Raw genomic sequence first — 15,274 nt, 5'->3', positions numbered from 1 at the left:
ATGTAAGAAGAGCAGTCAAGAAGGACCCAGTGGGTCTTTGATCCCTTTGCACTCAGGGGTGGGCTCTGACTCTCACTCACAAGGAGGAAACCAAAGGTAACCTTGTGCCTAACTGGCTGAAAGCCAGCAAATGCCTTCTTCCATCTCCATCCTGACTGCTCCAGGCCCAGCACTGGGAAAGGCCAAGTTAAAGGCTAGTTCCTTCTGAAAGACCTTGTTTCCTCTTCTGGATCTGGGTGATTATCCCTAAAGAACATTTCCTCAAGTCTGTTAACATCTAGCCCGTGGGAGGGGAAGTGAGTCCTCCTAGGTGATTTTGTTAAGAGTCACAGAGAGTCAGAGATGCTATCCAGTCCAACAACCTCACTTCACTGATGGGAGACCTGGGGGACCTGACCAAGGCCACAGAGCCATCTGGGTGCTTACAGAAGGGCTTCTGTCTCTCTCTGGTCCCTGGGTGCCTCACCCAGTGGCTCCCACTGGGTGTTCAGAAAATGTGAGCAGAATTAAACTAGACCCGGGCCTTGTCATTCCCAGACAAGTACCTTCTCTTCTAAACCACTTGTTCTCCAATGGGGCCGTCTACGAGAATCACCTGGATCACTTTCAAAAATACTAATGTCTGGATCCCACCTCCACAGATTCTGGTAGAGATCGGTTCGGGTGGGGCCTGGGCACTGGAACTTTCAAACCCTCCCGGGTGACTCCAATGTGCAACCAGGACTGAGAACCACGGATCTAAATCGTGCTGCTTTACGAGAATAAAGAAAGAGAACTGCCGGTCTCTTGGGCCATTGTTCCCAGTCTTCCCAGATACGGGCGCCAGGGGTGTGGGTCAAGAGGAAAATGGAGAAGACCTTCAATTCGCCCTTGGAAATGAGCTGTCCATCCCCCACCCTTGAAAGACACAGAAAAGGACAAGGTTTGGAGATCAAGTTAAATGTCCAATTTATTTTTATAACTTGAAACCAGAACAAACTTGGTTTTGAACAAGCGTACAAATGGAATGGCAGACACATGCTGAACTCAACATTGTGACATTAAGGGAAAAAAGAGGCCCAAAATCTTGTACAGAGAATAAAAGGAACAATAAATATTTTACTAAGCCATATTGAAATGACCTCCTGTCATCTCAACATTTTATCCATAATAAAAAAAAAAAAAGTGCCCGTTTCTTAAACAGAGCACAAATACCAAGCAATAATAAATAGTTCCAAACTTGTAGTAAAAGACAGAACCTCCAAGTAAACAACAAAAGCTCATACAATAAGTAATAGAAAAGGTAATAAAAATATTTCACCTTGCCAGTACAAATGCAAACAACTTAAATCAATGTAACTTTGCTTTGCAGGGTTGAGATACAAAGAGCACCAAAATCACGGATTTGCCTGCGCGCAACAAAACCTTCGCTACGGACCGGGATGAAAGGCTGACTTCCTTACTTTTCACATTTTGCTTAGAGTAGTTCAGCCTCCTCCTCTCCCCATGAAAGACCCTCTAATGGCAAGTGGCAGGTTCCAGTTTGGGGCAACTTTGAACAAAGTTGTGGCAGTATGGAAACCAGCCTGAGGTCGGCTGGGTCACCCAGGCTCGGGGCCTCTCTCACTGGGTCATCTGCTCCAGTGTTGGCTTTTTAAACATGAAAGAGAAGCATAATGCTCTTTTCTCTGCAGTCGACAGAGACACAATCTTTGTGCTTTAGGATGGCTTAGTCCTGGCATTCTGGTGACTTTGTGGAAGCTGGTGAGGGCTGGCTAGCTTTCGCAACTACAGGAGGATCACCTTGGAGGCTCAAGTACCTTAACAGGGCATCCGAAGGAAAGGGCAGCCCCTGGGTCTTCAGGTCGGGCAGGTAGGAAACTGACATCTCAGCTTCCTCTCCCCTCCTCCCCCTTTCTGCTCCCTTTGCAAAGGTCAGTGGCAAGGAGGGAAGGGTGTACTGAACAGAAAAGCTCCCAGAAGAAAGACTTCTGCGTTTGGTAAAGAATTGCCCCAAAAGATGCTTGGTTATACTTTCATAACCTGAAATAATGGTTTTACAGTTCCTGAAATAAAAAATGGCTTCCTGATATAGGGTGTTTTTTTTTTTAATGTATTATTCCCTCATCCAAAAAACCACCACTTCATTTTATCTTAAAGCTACTTGGCTTTACAAAAAAAAAAAAAAAAAAAGGAAAAAAGAAAGAACGAACGGGGGGGGGGGGCTACAGAGAGGGAGAAAGAAATGCAATTGGGTAAAAATGAAAAGGACAAAATAAAGGGCTGACAGAGGCTGGAGGATGGAGAGGAAACACAGAGGAAGGAGAGAGAGAGATATGGAAAGGCACCGAATTCATCCCAGGCCCTCGGCACTCGGAAACTGACGGAATGTAGGTTTCAGCGAGAAAAGCAGCAGAGCAGGTAAGAAAGACAACAGGCCAACACTCTCCATGGAATGAAAGGCCCTGGTTGTGACGGGGACTCCTTCCTGAAATCCAATCTGCGCTGGTCTCAACAGCAGCTCACGTCACCTGTGCCTAGCTGATTCACCAGCTCCTTTCACTACATCTTTTGTCTGTCTGTTTCATGTTTTCTCAAGGACTAAAGAAAGCTCCGTTTGCATTCCTTTCTGCTCCTAAGGGCGGGAGACGTGGTGACCCGCCACAGCGGTGACAGTAGAGAAGGAAGATGCTCTCTCGCTCTCTCCTCTAACACCTGACATCTTACAGATGGCCTCTTAGAGAACGAGAGGACTCTGAAATACACCGACATCTTTACAAAAACTGGTTTCTCCACTCAACACGAATAAAGAATTTCCCATCCGGTCTGCTGTGGCCACACCAGGGAGCCTTGATGCAAGGTTCGGGGCATTCCGAGAGAAGCCCTGCTCGAACAGTCCTTTGTATAGGCCAATTCTGACAAAAATATATACAACTAAAATGATTTGTGAACCAAAGCATTTAACGACTTCCTTTTGTTTCTTTTCCTCAAAGGTTGTCAAACAACCCTTTTTCTCCTGTACAATAGGACTAAACATACAAATTTTTTTTTGCAATATTTTATCCTGCCAAATTAAAAAAATATATTATGGCAGCCTGTTTGTTTTTGTTTTTTTTTTTTCTTTTTATTTCCAAATTCACTAACAAAAAGGTACATTAAATCCCTTTAAAAGGACAAGCTTACAGTTAAAAAATTACAAGCTCCAGTAAAAATACAGCAAGTGCCTACATCATATGAACCAACCAATATATCCATTCCAGAGGGGGCAGGGAGAGAAAAATAAGTAAAGGTCAGAAATGTGATTTTTTTTCTGCAAAGCAATAACAATATTAAGCACTTTTTTTTCTACATACTTTTTCTACATGGTGTAGCAATCCCCTTTTAATCCCCAAATACAAGTTTCTATACATTTTTTTTTGAAATAAAAATTCAACACCCAAGGCAGAAAAGAATTTACTAAAACTCCGACTTTACAGTTACTGTGACAAGAACAAATTTATAGACCCACCATTTAAATTTTACTGCAACATTTTCAAGGAAAAGAAAAGGGTTTTTTTTTTTTTTCTTGTTTTGTAAAATGCCCAGGCATTCTCGATTATTACAAATACTGGTCCACTTGTACAGTAATCAAGAAATTTTAATATATATAATATATACTAAAACCCCGTCACCAAAAAGAAAACAATATACACGCAGCCAACTGTGGCATTTTTTTATAACCTAGTAAGCAAACTTGGAAAAAAAAATCGCTCCAACACACATACACACAATTTTTTTTTACCCTTGTATGTATCCAATACTGTAAACGTATTTTTAAGACAGAGTGCACTAAATTTAACTTTAGAAAAAAAATTAGCCGTTGTTCCTGAATTGTTTGTGTTTTGTTTTTCATTCAACGATATCAACGTGTAACTTGTGTCACTTGAGTTTTAATTCAGCAGTAAATCACCTCCACGCCAAATCTAAGCAGCGTTGTCCCACAAACAAAGGGGGTTGAGGATAATTCAGCTAAGATGTCCATGGTTGTGCTGGGCTTATCTCTTCATTTGATTGGGTCTTATGGCATTTTCATGTCCTCTATCTTCAACCAGGATTTTTAAAAATTTAATTAAAAGTAAATGTGGCTTTGTTTGTGTCTAAAGAATGTACTTTTCTTGTTTTACTCTTTCAAAAAGTCTTTTCATTTCCAAAAAAAAAAAAAAAAAAAGTTTTGCATTTGTCTCAAGAGACTCAAATAGGAAGATCAGTTTCCAAGGCACTCACATCAAATTGAATGGCAGTAGAAAAACCGTCCAATAAATTATTTTATTTTGTTCTTTATAGTGCCAGTATTGTGAATGCCAAGCTTAGCAACACTGACACTCAATCTCAGCCGTCCCTTACAGGTTAACCCACCTCTGGGCCAAAGAGAAGAATATGCTGCAATTTCTTGTTTAGAAGCCATTTAATTTAAATGCAAACAAAAGCTTTAAAGTGCGGGTCAACAGAATTCAAATGTCTAATCTTAACAGTCCAATGTTTAGTACCTTCCAACCTAATGGGATAGGAAAAAAAAAAAAAAATTGGGAAGTAGCGCTGGGCACCTTCGGATGGAACGCTTTCCCTGCTTATCCAGTAAAAGGGAACAGAAATTCGCAAGATTCGCCCACCCGTCCGCACAATGTCATCAGTGTGCATTAAATGAGAGAAAACTACCTTCTCTCAGTTCCCCTCATTGGGGCACTTGTCTGCTTGAGACATGGTCAATTATCACTGGTAGCAACATGCGACTTGGGATTTCTGTGGTGGGGGGTGATGAAAAGAGAGAGAGAGACAGAGACAGAGAGAGAGAGAAGCCATCAAGCCAGAAGAAGCCTGAAAGAACATGGCTGGTTCCTTCTTTTCTGTGTCACCGCAGGTCACCGCCAGCTACCCAAGAGAGTACCCTCAGCCCATTTTATTTGCCCTCATCTACAGCAAAGAGCAAAGACGGCATCCCAGGGCAGGCGGACACTCCAAGAAAAGGACCGTATCTGCTGGTGATGCACAACTGTAGGATGCTCTCGGGCCACCTCCCCAGCAGCTCTCAAAAACCCCTATTTCTCTGGCAGTGCTGAGTCTTCCGGGGGAGGAGGGACCTCTGACTCCCCCTCACCACTAAAACGCTTCCTTAGATAATGTAAAGGTTGAAAACACAGGAAAGGCCTCTGTTACTCAGGACATCATCAGTGCTACATCTCAATTCCAATTCTGAAACAAAGTGCTACAACTTTAAAGATTGTTATCCGCTGTACATCCAACCCCCCCCCCCCCCCAAAAAAAACAGCATGCCACTTTTTATTTCAGGACCAAAGGAAAAAAAGAAGGAATTAAAAAAAAGTAAACAACTTTAAAAGTCATTTAAGTGTTGGCTTCTTGACAAGAAATTACACATGCTTAGCTTAAATCTCAAAAAAGCAGCGCCCTCCCCCCCCCAAATTATAATTTAAAAGATAAGCTTCCCTTCTATATCGCTTGGGAGTCATTGCTCAGGCTGCTACTGGGTTAAGAAAGAAAACAACAAAAACAACAGCAACAAAAAAAGGAAAACGAAGAAGGGATGGATACCCAACAAAATCTCTTAAAAGAATTTAACAGAAAGAATAATAATAAAAAGTATCTGCACATGCCAAAAAATTACAAAACCCAATAAATACAGAAATTATTGCACAGTTAAAGGCTCCACAATAGTTTACTGCCTCAATCAACCCTCGGGTTTCCCTAGGACTTCGGAGACACAGGTTAGGTTGGAGGGCCGCCTCCCCGGGGACCGCGCGCCGGGGGGGACCCGCGCGCCGAGCGGGGCGAGGGGGCGCAGACACGGGGGCGAGCGTCGGGCGAGCACTCCGGCGCTGGCCGAGGGCCGCGGGACGGGGGCGGGCGCGGCGCCCGCTTAGCTCCTCTCGGCCTGCTCGATTTTGACGTCGTTAGTCAGCAAGTGCTCGCCGTGCCACTTTTTCATGTGCTTCTCCAGGGTGCTGTAGACGCTGAAGGGCATCTGGCAGATGTCGCAGCGGTACACCTCCTTGCCGATCTGCCCGTGCGTCTTCATGTGGCGCGTGAGCTTGCTGCTCTGCGCGCACGCGTAGTTGCACAGCTCGCACTTGTAAGGCCGCTCGCCGGTGTGGCTGCGCCGGTGCACCGTCAGGTTGCTGCAGTTCTTGAACACCTTGCCGCAGTACTCGCACGTGTCGCTGCGCCGGCCCTCCTTGGAGCTCGGCCGCCCGGGGCCCGGGCCGCCCAGGTGCGGCGTGCTGCCGCCGCTGGCCGTGCCGCTGCGGCCCGACAGGCCGCCGTCCAGCAGGTCCCCGGGCGGCGTGGAGAAGCGCAGGCTGCCGTTCTCGGACGAGTGCTCGGACGACGTGGCGAAGGGCGACTGGCGCGCGTCCGTGAAGCCCAGGAAGGGGTCCTTCATGAAGTGGCGCGACGCCGCGTAGCCCACGAGCCACTGCGAGTACACGTTCTCGGACGGGATGAGCGCGGCGGGCGGCAGCTCCAGGTCCTTCTCCACCTTGATGCGCTTGGCGGCGCTGTTGAGCCCGGGGCTGGGCAGCGGCGCCGGCTTGCGCGGGAAGAGGCCCGGGAAGGGCTCGGCGCCCGGCGCGAAGCCGCCGCCGCGCCCGTTGACCGCGCCGCCCGGGCCCGCGTCCCCGCAGCCGCCGGCGTCGTCGTCGTCGCCCGCGTCGCCGCCGCCCGGCGCGCGCTTCAGGAAGGCGCCGCGCTTGGGCTTGTCGGCCAGCAGCTCGCCGTACGGCGGCAGCGCGCCCAGCCCCACGTTCTCCATGACCTTGCCCAGCACGAGCGCCTTCTCGTCGGCCAGCGCCTTGGCCGCGCCGCCCGCGCCGCCCGCGCCCGCCACCCCGGCCACCCCGCCGCCGCCGCCGTTCTCGCGGTTGCGGCTCAGCTCCGAGTCCATGCTGAAGCTCGACTCGGGCCGGCTCTCGTTCTCCAGCAGCAGCTCCTCCTCCTCCTCCTCCTCGTCCTCGTCCTCCTCCTCGGGCTCGTGGCCCAGCGACGGGTCGCTCTCGTGGTGGCGGAAGTCGCCGTCGGCCGCCTTGAGGCCCTCGCCGGCCAGCTCGCTGGTGCCGGGCTCCGGGGAGCTGGCGGCCGAGAGCCCGTCGTCGGAGCGGCCGGCCAGCGAGCCGGCCTTGTGCATGTGCGTCTTCATGTGGCGCTTGAGCTTGCTCGCCTGCGAGCACGCGTGGTCGCACAGCTGGCACTTGTAGGGCTTCTCGCCCGTGTGGCTGCGCCGGTGCACGATGAGATTGCTCTGGAACTTGAACGTCTTGCCGCAGAACTCGCACGACTTGCTCTTGGCGGGCGGCTGCGGCGGCGGCGTGCCGCCGGGGGGCATGGGCGGCAGCGGCGGCGTGCTCAGGAACGGGGACTTGGGGCTGGGCTGGAAGGGGTTCAGGAGCCGGTGCATAGGGTTGCCGCGGCCCGGCGACACGGGCGGCGGCGTGGAGCTGTTGCCCGCCAGCTCGCGGAGCCGCCGCGAGAAGTCCATGGCGGGCGAGTCGATGGCCATGGGGTTGAGGCGCATGACTCGGTCAAAGGCACTGGGGTGCTGGGCGACGAGCCCCATCTCCTCGGCGCTGAGGCGGTGCGGGTCCAGGTGGTGGCGCGGCGGCGGGCTGAAGAGCGGCGGCGTGCCGGGCAGGCGGCCCTCGCCGAAGCCCGGGTGGTCCCGCAGGATGGGGCCCGTCATGCGCAGCAGGTTGAAGGGGTTGCTGTCGCCCAGGAAATTCATGAGCGGGGACTGGGCCACGGCCTCGGGTCCGAGCGGCGGCGGGATGGTGAGCCGCGGCGTGAGCGAGCTGCTGGCCGGCCCGGGCTCCAGGTAGATGCGGAAGCCGTGCGTGTTCTGCGCGTGCTGCAGCAGGAACCACGCGCTGTTGAAGGGCTGCTTGCATGTTGTGCAAATGTAGCTGGAAGGCTCATCTTTACCTGGGGAGACACACGGACAGAAAGGCAGAGAGAGCGTGAGAAGCAGACGGGGCGCGCGCACGGCGGGGCCACTGACCTGAAGGCGCGCGCGGGGGGGGGGGGGGGGGGGCGGGGGGGGGGGCCGGGGCCCGGGGGGGCCCGGGGGGGGGGCTGGGGGGGGGGCCCCGGGGGGGGGGGGGGGGGGGCCTTCGGAGCGGGCCAGGGCCGGCGACGTGTCGGACCCTCCGGCGGGCCAAGACCCCACCCGACTGGAGAGCTGAAGAAGCTGGCTCTGTGGGCAGGTGGCCCCGGCAAAGCCCAGATCGGCCACACGACCTCAGCAAGCACCCCCAATTCCTAGACCTCGGCTTGCTCCCCTAAAGAAAAGTTGCTCTTATCCCCATCATCTCAGAAGCCAAATGAGGCGGTGTTGTGAGAATGCGTGATGTCAACGACAGAACAGCCGGGACACCTGCAACCATGACAGACCAAGGTTTGTCAACCAAGGCACTACTGACATTTGGACCAGGAGGATTCTGGGGTGCGGGTGGGGGGTCCTGTGCTTTGTAGAATGTTCAGCAGCATCCCTGGCCTCTACCCAGTACAAGCCAGTAGCACTCCCTCCCCCAGTTAGGAGGGTCGCAAATCTCTCCAGGCCCAACCAAATGTCCCCTGGGGGGCAAAACCGCAGCTCACGGCTCCCCCTCAGCTTCAGAACCAGTGATTAGGCAATATTTGATCCAAGGGGGTTCTGAAAAACACAAGTCAAACCCAATTGCCTGGCAAACATTTTTTTAAAGAGAAATGGCTGATACCTCTGCATCATTTGGGATTTCAGCTATAGGAAATACGAGGGTTTCACACACCAGCATACATGCCGAAAGTACTGTCAAATTTACACATGAACATATAGGAGCAGAAGGAATTTAGCATGTTAGGAAGCCCACTGCCCTCCGATCCCCCCTCTGGCCTCACACACACCCCTACCCACCCCATGGAATCTGGCCTCCGCAGGCCCCTGGGCGGGAGGGAGCGGGGGCCACTGACAAGCATGAAGACCTTTGCCGGAATGCTACCTGAATGGGAGAATGTCAAATCTGACGGGGCGGTCGAATGAACGGTGGCAAGTGTGGATCTGTTACATGCCGGCTCTGGTGACATCGGGACCAAATCTTAGTGGACACTTGTGGCACTGAGCCAAAAACGTTAGTCTTTGTCCATCATTGAGGCAGTCAGAAAATGGAGGCTGAACGTTTCATCCAGAACCTGTCTCGGGGCCGCCCTCCTCAACCTCCGGGGGCAGCCTGCTGCTTTTCCAGTCTGGGTTGCTCCTAATGCTCTCTATAAAGGGGCAGGTGCGGGCAGGCCCTGCTTTCTGCCATGAGATTCGCTTGCTAGCCAGGGAGGGAACAGAGAACAAGACATCACAGCCCAGATCTTGAAAAACCCCTTTTGTTTTTTCAAACTTTCCTGTACCTGGAAGGTTTTAATGCTGATGAAGTATGGTAGCCGCAGACTCCCTGGTGAAGCCAAAGCTGCAAATTAATTTCCAGACCCCAAATCAGAAGGTGACCTGAGAATACAGCAGGGTGCAGAGTGGAGAAGACCGCCCCCATCTCAGCCTCTCCCCAAAAGACCTTCCGAAATCCTGCACAGAGATTTATTTTTTGTTTTCCGTACACAAGTTATGTTTCCGGGGGCTTCACATTTAGCTGTAAAAACCAAATGACCGAAGGATCCAATGTTCACAGGCTCGGCTGGACAGCTTCAGAGGGCAGAGACCTCCCCGCCCCACTCAGGGCCTGAGGTGTCACAGAAAGGGACCAGCCCGTCCAGCAGGCAGGGTGGAGATCCTACCCAGACCCCAGAACCAACTGGGCCAGAACACCCACCTCCTTTGGAAACCAAGACAGGCTTTAGGAGTGTGGTGCCCCATAGTGATCCGTTCACTCCCGGCTCCTAGTCTGTGTCTGCGTGTTTGGTGGTAAGGAGACCAGTGGGCAGGGGGGGGAAGGACAGAGAGGAAAAAAGAATTGTGAGGTTCGGCTTCACTCTGCTTTTGCTAACAGCTCAAGGAGAACTTCTGAGGCAATTTTCTTTCTCCGGTGTACCCAGTCCGTCTGGGCAATTCAGTTCCCCACGCTGGAGTCCCCGAGGGGAATTTTCCCCGCCTGGAAAACGACAGGGAGGCCTCCCAAGGCCCTGGGCCGCCGTGTTTCGCATGGGGCGCCCGCTGTACGGTGGTACCAACCGTGGGCCTTCCCTTCCGGCACACCCCTCAGCTGGCAGAGAAAACACCTCCTGCCTAGCTGATTAGTTAATGGACTTGGGCGAACGGAGCCCTCTGCCTCAGACTGCCGCACAAGAGAGCTGGCCAGAAACCACAATATTTAGAGTCCTCTTGAAATCCTCTTCTAGAGCAAGGCAGAATAAATATGTAATAAATAACAAGAGGATAAATAAAATGTCCCTTTCTGACACGGAGCTAATAACACAAATGAAGTGCCACATCCTACAAGGTCGTAGATCTTCGAATTAAAGAGCGTTTCGGTACCCTTCACCTTGGCTTTTGGAAACTCTAATTAATCGATTTATGGTACACAGATGCTCTGGTTCTTCATTTTTTAAGTGGGACCCCACCCCCTTTTCCCCGATCTCTTTGTTCTTCATCTTCATCTCCTTGGGCTTCAACTCCAGAGCATTTCCTGTTTCTTGTTCTGCTGGCCACATATTTTCTAGAAAGTTCTACTGCTGGTGAGGAATGCAGATATCAGAAGAAAATGCAGAATTCCCCGGCAGGCCAGGAATAAAGAATCCTCTTCAGCCGAAATGGCCGATTAAAACATTTTTTTAACTCAAAATGGCAGCTGCTGGGAAGCCTGTAGCTACATGTTCTAAAGAGCTCAGATGTTTCCACTTCTTGTTTAAAAAAAAAAAAGAAGAAGGAAAAAATGAAAAAAAAAAAAAAAGACACTTCTAAAACTCTGGAGCAGCCAACGGAGGAAGTTACCTGTCCGTAATTCACCCTCAGGTGGGGAAGAGCTATGTGTCCATCAAATAGGATCTCAGAGCCACTGCTCATGCCGGGGTGAGCTCTTTCTTTTCCCACACCACCGAACTGCTTTGGTTCCCAAACTGTCCTCGCACGATGGCCAGATTCACTGCAGGCGACGGCCTTCCCAGGATCTGACAGCTTCTGACTTTTTTTAAATCTCACAGCCCTCAAAGGCCCTCCCTAGACAACTGTCTTTCCACTCTCCCCCAGCTTTTTTTTTTTTTTTTCCCTTAATAAAATGTTCATTTCCATATTACCACTTCATGGTTCTCTCTTGCCTAGAAGTAGCCTTGAGCACTAGGGCTGCTCACTTTTAACAAGTGAACAATGTCAGAAGTCTTTGAAGAGCCACTCAGAACATTTTTCTATTCAAAAACTCACTAAATATTTTACACTCACAGCACACCATTCACGGACAGCTCATTTTTAAATGCAATGGAAGACCCCTGGCGAGAGGGTTGGCCCCCTCCCCGTCCCAGGACCGGACGTGACCCCCTCCTCAAGCTCAGGGCCACCTGCCCAGAGGTAAGCTGGCAGCTCCACGAGGAGACCACTTAGCCAGCGACCCAGACAGGATCCACTCCCACCACGCGCCCCGCGTGGCTGCTGAGGTGCCACGTGATCGGTGGATGCCTAGAATATTTTGAAGTGACGTACCAGCAACATCAAACCCAGCCTACAGACCTAGAAATGTCAGCTGCGATCACGAAATCAGGCTTGGCAGCTCAGAACCCAGGGCCCGTGTCTGTCTTTGCTTGCTTGCTTCCTTCCTCAGACGCTTTTACTCTCAGTTGGCAGAAACCCAGACTGGATCTTCTTTGCTCTCCTGGCTCTAAAGGGAGTCCTTACGATTTTCTCAACCTGGAAACCCTCCCTGCCGTCTCTAGTTACGAGGGCCTGGGCGACCCTACCTCTGCCTTGATGTTCCCAGCACGGTGAGGTCACTCAAATCACAACCTCTTTGGGCCTCGATTTCTACATCAGTAGAATGGGAATAAGATACCTGCCTTTAAAGACGGCTGGGGGTACCCAGTGAGATCCTGCATGGGGACACACACTGAACATCGAGCATGACGCAGATGTTACGAGTGGGGTTTGTATAGTATCCATCCTTGAACCTGGCGGTGCATGTTTAAATCTGGCAGTAATAAAACCCACCAGGAATTTTCATGCAGCCTGCCTCAAGCATGAGAGGCTCCAGGGAAGTGAAAACCTGTTCACAGTGAGGAAACATCATTTCTTACAGTGACGCTTGGGGACCGACCGGCAACTGGACCCTCCTGCAACGGATGAGTCTCCCTCCACCATGAGGGGTTGTTCCTTTTTTTTTTTAATGAGCACTTAAATAATTGTTCTTCCTTATTATGCTGGTTACTCTAATAAGACCAATAAAGGTATCAGGGATGTTCAATAAAAAACACACCTTTAACTGAGTAATTATTCAATGAAAAAGCCACAGCTGAGCGCACTAGTTTAACGGGGTCTTTCCAAAGGCCAAGTGACGCCACGAGGAAGGGCGCTCGTGCCTACAGGAGAGGAGCGGTCCGCTTCTGCTCAGAGGGGGCAGCGAGGATGCCCCCCCACCCCCCAGCTCACGCAGGGCCACAGGTGAGATCCCGCCCGGGCCGTTCTCCAAAGCTGGGCAAAATTAGAATCGGGACCCTTGGACTCTGATCTAAGAACCGGGTCTTGGCTTCACACAGCCCTCCACAGTTTGCAAAGTGCTCCGTAGCTGGTTTAGCATTTTTGCCAGTATTAGCATCTTTCGTCGTTCCTCACCCCGCCTCTGAGGAAGGCCAGGCAAGGGCTGCATCCCTGCTGGTGCATGAGGGAATGGAAGCTCAGGGAAGCAAGCGGAGAGAGCCCCGTAGCCAGCAGGGAGAGGGCCGCGGCCCTCCTCAGGCTTCCCTCAGGTTCGCTCCCCGCCGGCTCTCCAGCGCTCAGCACCACCTGAGGGACTGATCCTTCTCGCTACACTCGTCAGGGCCTGTTTTATGATGAAAATGGCCAAGAAGGAGGTTCTCCTGCCATGCTGTGTGCCCTTCGGTGAAGGGCACAATTATCCTTTCCTGGAACCCAATCGAGGCCACCGCAGGCCTGGCCCCTGGAGGGGGACATTTCACAAAGCAAGTAAGCCCACTGGGGGTTGGGGGGGAGGGCAACAGAACCCAGGACCCAGATGCAGGGCAGGATGCCGGATCCCAGGGTCCCCTGTGCCCCAAGAAAGGGCTTGGTTCACTGGTCCACACCCAGTCCTCCTCCCGAATCTGTAACTGCTAACAATATCGTCTGCACTGTTCCAAAATGATAGTAATTATTATCACTAGTATCCTTTGGATGTGTAGACCCCTTAGTAGTTGAAAAACCGTCTCCCCTTTCATGATCCCAGAAAGAAAATGTCAGCTGGCCACCTGGGCGGTTTTTGTAGGTTTTGTGTTTCTATTATTTCTGAGCATGGCTGTCTACGAAATCTAGAATCACCCCTGCTTGATCTGCAGGTACCCTGTGAAACATCAGCCTCTCTCCAAGTCGGACCTATGGGAGTAGTCACGACAGCAGGAACCCTAAGCCATCATTAGATCCTTACACGGGCCTGTCCACAGCTAAGTAGAGCTGACCTCACCCGAGGCTCCACACAAGCCCCGAAGAGCTGTCACTGGCCCCATTTCACGGAGGAGGACACTGAGGGCTGGAAGAGGCAAGGCGGTTTGCCCGAGGCCACACAACCGGCTGCGCTCTTGAGCCCTGTGCCAACTGATAAAAGCCCCGGCAAGAGAGGAACGTGTACAGACCTGGGACCTCGGGCCAAGGTACCTGGGCATAGCTGTGCCGGGCGCGGCACCTTACCTTTTGCTCCAGCCCAAGTGCTAAGAAGCGGAGGGGTGCTGCTGTGGGCTCGAACCGCGGTAACTCGGTGAAATCATGCTGATTACATCTCATGGAAAAGTAAGAGATGCACTTTGGTGGGGGTGGGGGTGATATACCACTCCTGTGTGGTCTCCCTGGTGCTCAGCCAGGCTCTGCCTCACAGAGCCCACGCCCCTCCACCACTGCCCGTGGCAGACGTGGCCAGTCCATCCCTGCACTCTCCCTCCGGGCCTCGGAATCCTCTAGATCCTCATTACCACATTCAGTGTGCCTCTGCCTCGTTGCCCTCCATGGATCCCAGTGCACAGAAGCCCAGTAAGTGGGGGCCCAGGTGAGACGGGGCTCAACTAACGAGGTGGCAGTGTGTGTCCTGCTGAGAGCCAAGACCCCACTGGCCCTTCCTTTGTTCAGTGCACAGACAGGAGCTGGGCACCCTGGGCATCCGCCAGGTACTCTCCCTAGATGGACAGAGCTCACGCTGCAGGGGGAGACGAGACACCTAGTGCCCCCTCAATCATTTGATGAACAGTACGAGCACTGCTAGGTGGGCAGCCAGGGTGCCGGGAGAGGGAAGAACGCAGGGGCCTGGCGGAACTGGGGCTTAGAGCCTACGGCGTGGGGCTCCCGTCTGCACGGCCTCCTTTAGTCCTCGTGATAACTACACACCGCGACCACTGACAGGAGCAATAAAGGAGGCTCAGGGAACGTCAATGAGTTGCTCAAGGCCACATTATTGGCCCTTGGTTATTGATTAAAAATTCATCATCTGGGCTAGATTCCAAGCTCCCTGAGGACAGGGACCGAGCCGGCCTTGGCCGCTGCTGTGACTATGGCCACCCACACAGTGACCAATGCACACGTGCTTCAGAACTGCGGGTGACCTGCGAAAATACTGTGTCCCACGGCCAGCGCTGTTGACCACATCGTCACCCAGACGAGGGTGTCTGGGTGAACCTGCCTGGCCCCACAGGGCTCAGCCTTCACCTAGTGTACCACTCCCTGGGCACGCCGGGCACAGGGCCCACCCAACATGCCCACGCCTCTCAGCCGCAGCGCCTACCACCGGGCAGGCCGGGATCCCAGGGGACTCCAAACGGAACCTGGACACTAGGCCACGGCCACCGCCCCGCCCCCCTCTAAGCCGGCGTCAGCAAGACGGGCGAGCAGGCCACCCCCCCATCTTCCCGCATCACAGGGCTGCCGGCCCCTGCTGCCCAGGGCGAGGGAGAGGCACTCAGCCTTCCCTCACCCTCCCGGTCCTCTGCTTGAGGCCACGTGTTTACACACGGGCTGGCACCTGCTGTTCCCTGCGCCCAGATTACCTGCCTTTCCTTCTCTGCCTGAAAATGTCTTTTCAGACCCTGCACCACCGCCAGAGTATTCCCCGGGCATTTGGGGAATACTACTTGATACTGATCACACGTACTA

General features: G+C 52.5%; 1 protein-coding gene across 4 annotated transcripts in view; it reads right to left on the bottom strand.

The window, feature by feature from the left end:
- Nucleotides 1-5,885: 5,885 nt before the first annotated feature.
- BCL11B (BAF chromatin remodeling complex subunit BCL11B) overlaps nt 5,886-15,274 on the bottom strand; it is a 90,891-nt gene continuing 81,502 nt past the window's right edge. For all 4 annotated transcript variants that reach the window (XM_034992563.1, XM_034992565.1, XM_034992562.1 and 1 more), the window contains one exon: nt 5,886-7,944. In XM_034992563.1, coding sequence (XP_034848454.1) covers nt 5,891-7,944 — 2,054 coding nt within the window. In that variant the 3' untranslated portion in view covers nt 5,886-5,890. The remainder of the gene's footprint in view (nt 7,945-15,274) is intronic.

This window comes from Mirounga leonina, unplaced genomic scaffold (assembly GCF_011800145.1).
Source record: "Mirounga leonina isolate KUSES-001 unplaced genomic scaffold, KU_Mleo_1.0 Mir_82, whole genome shotgun sequence".
In the NCBI taxonomy this organism is placed as follows: Eukaryota; Metazoa; Chordata; class Mammalia; order Carnivora; family Phocidae; genus Mirounga; species Mirounga leonina.
The sequence above is the reverse complement of the archived record's forward strand: the minus strand, read 5'-3'. Positions and strand labels throughout refer to the sequence as shown.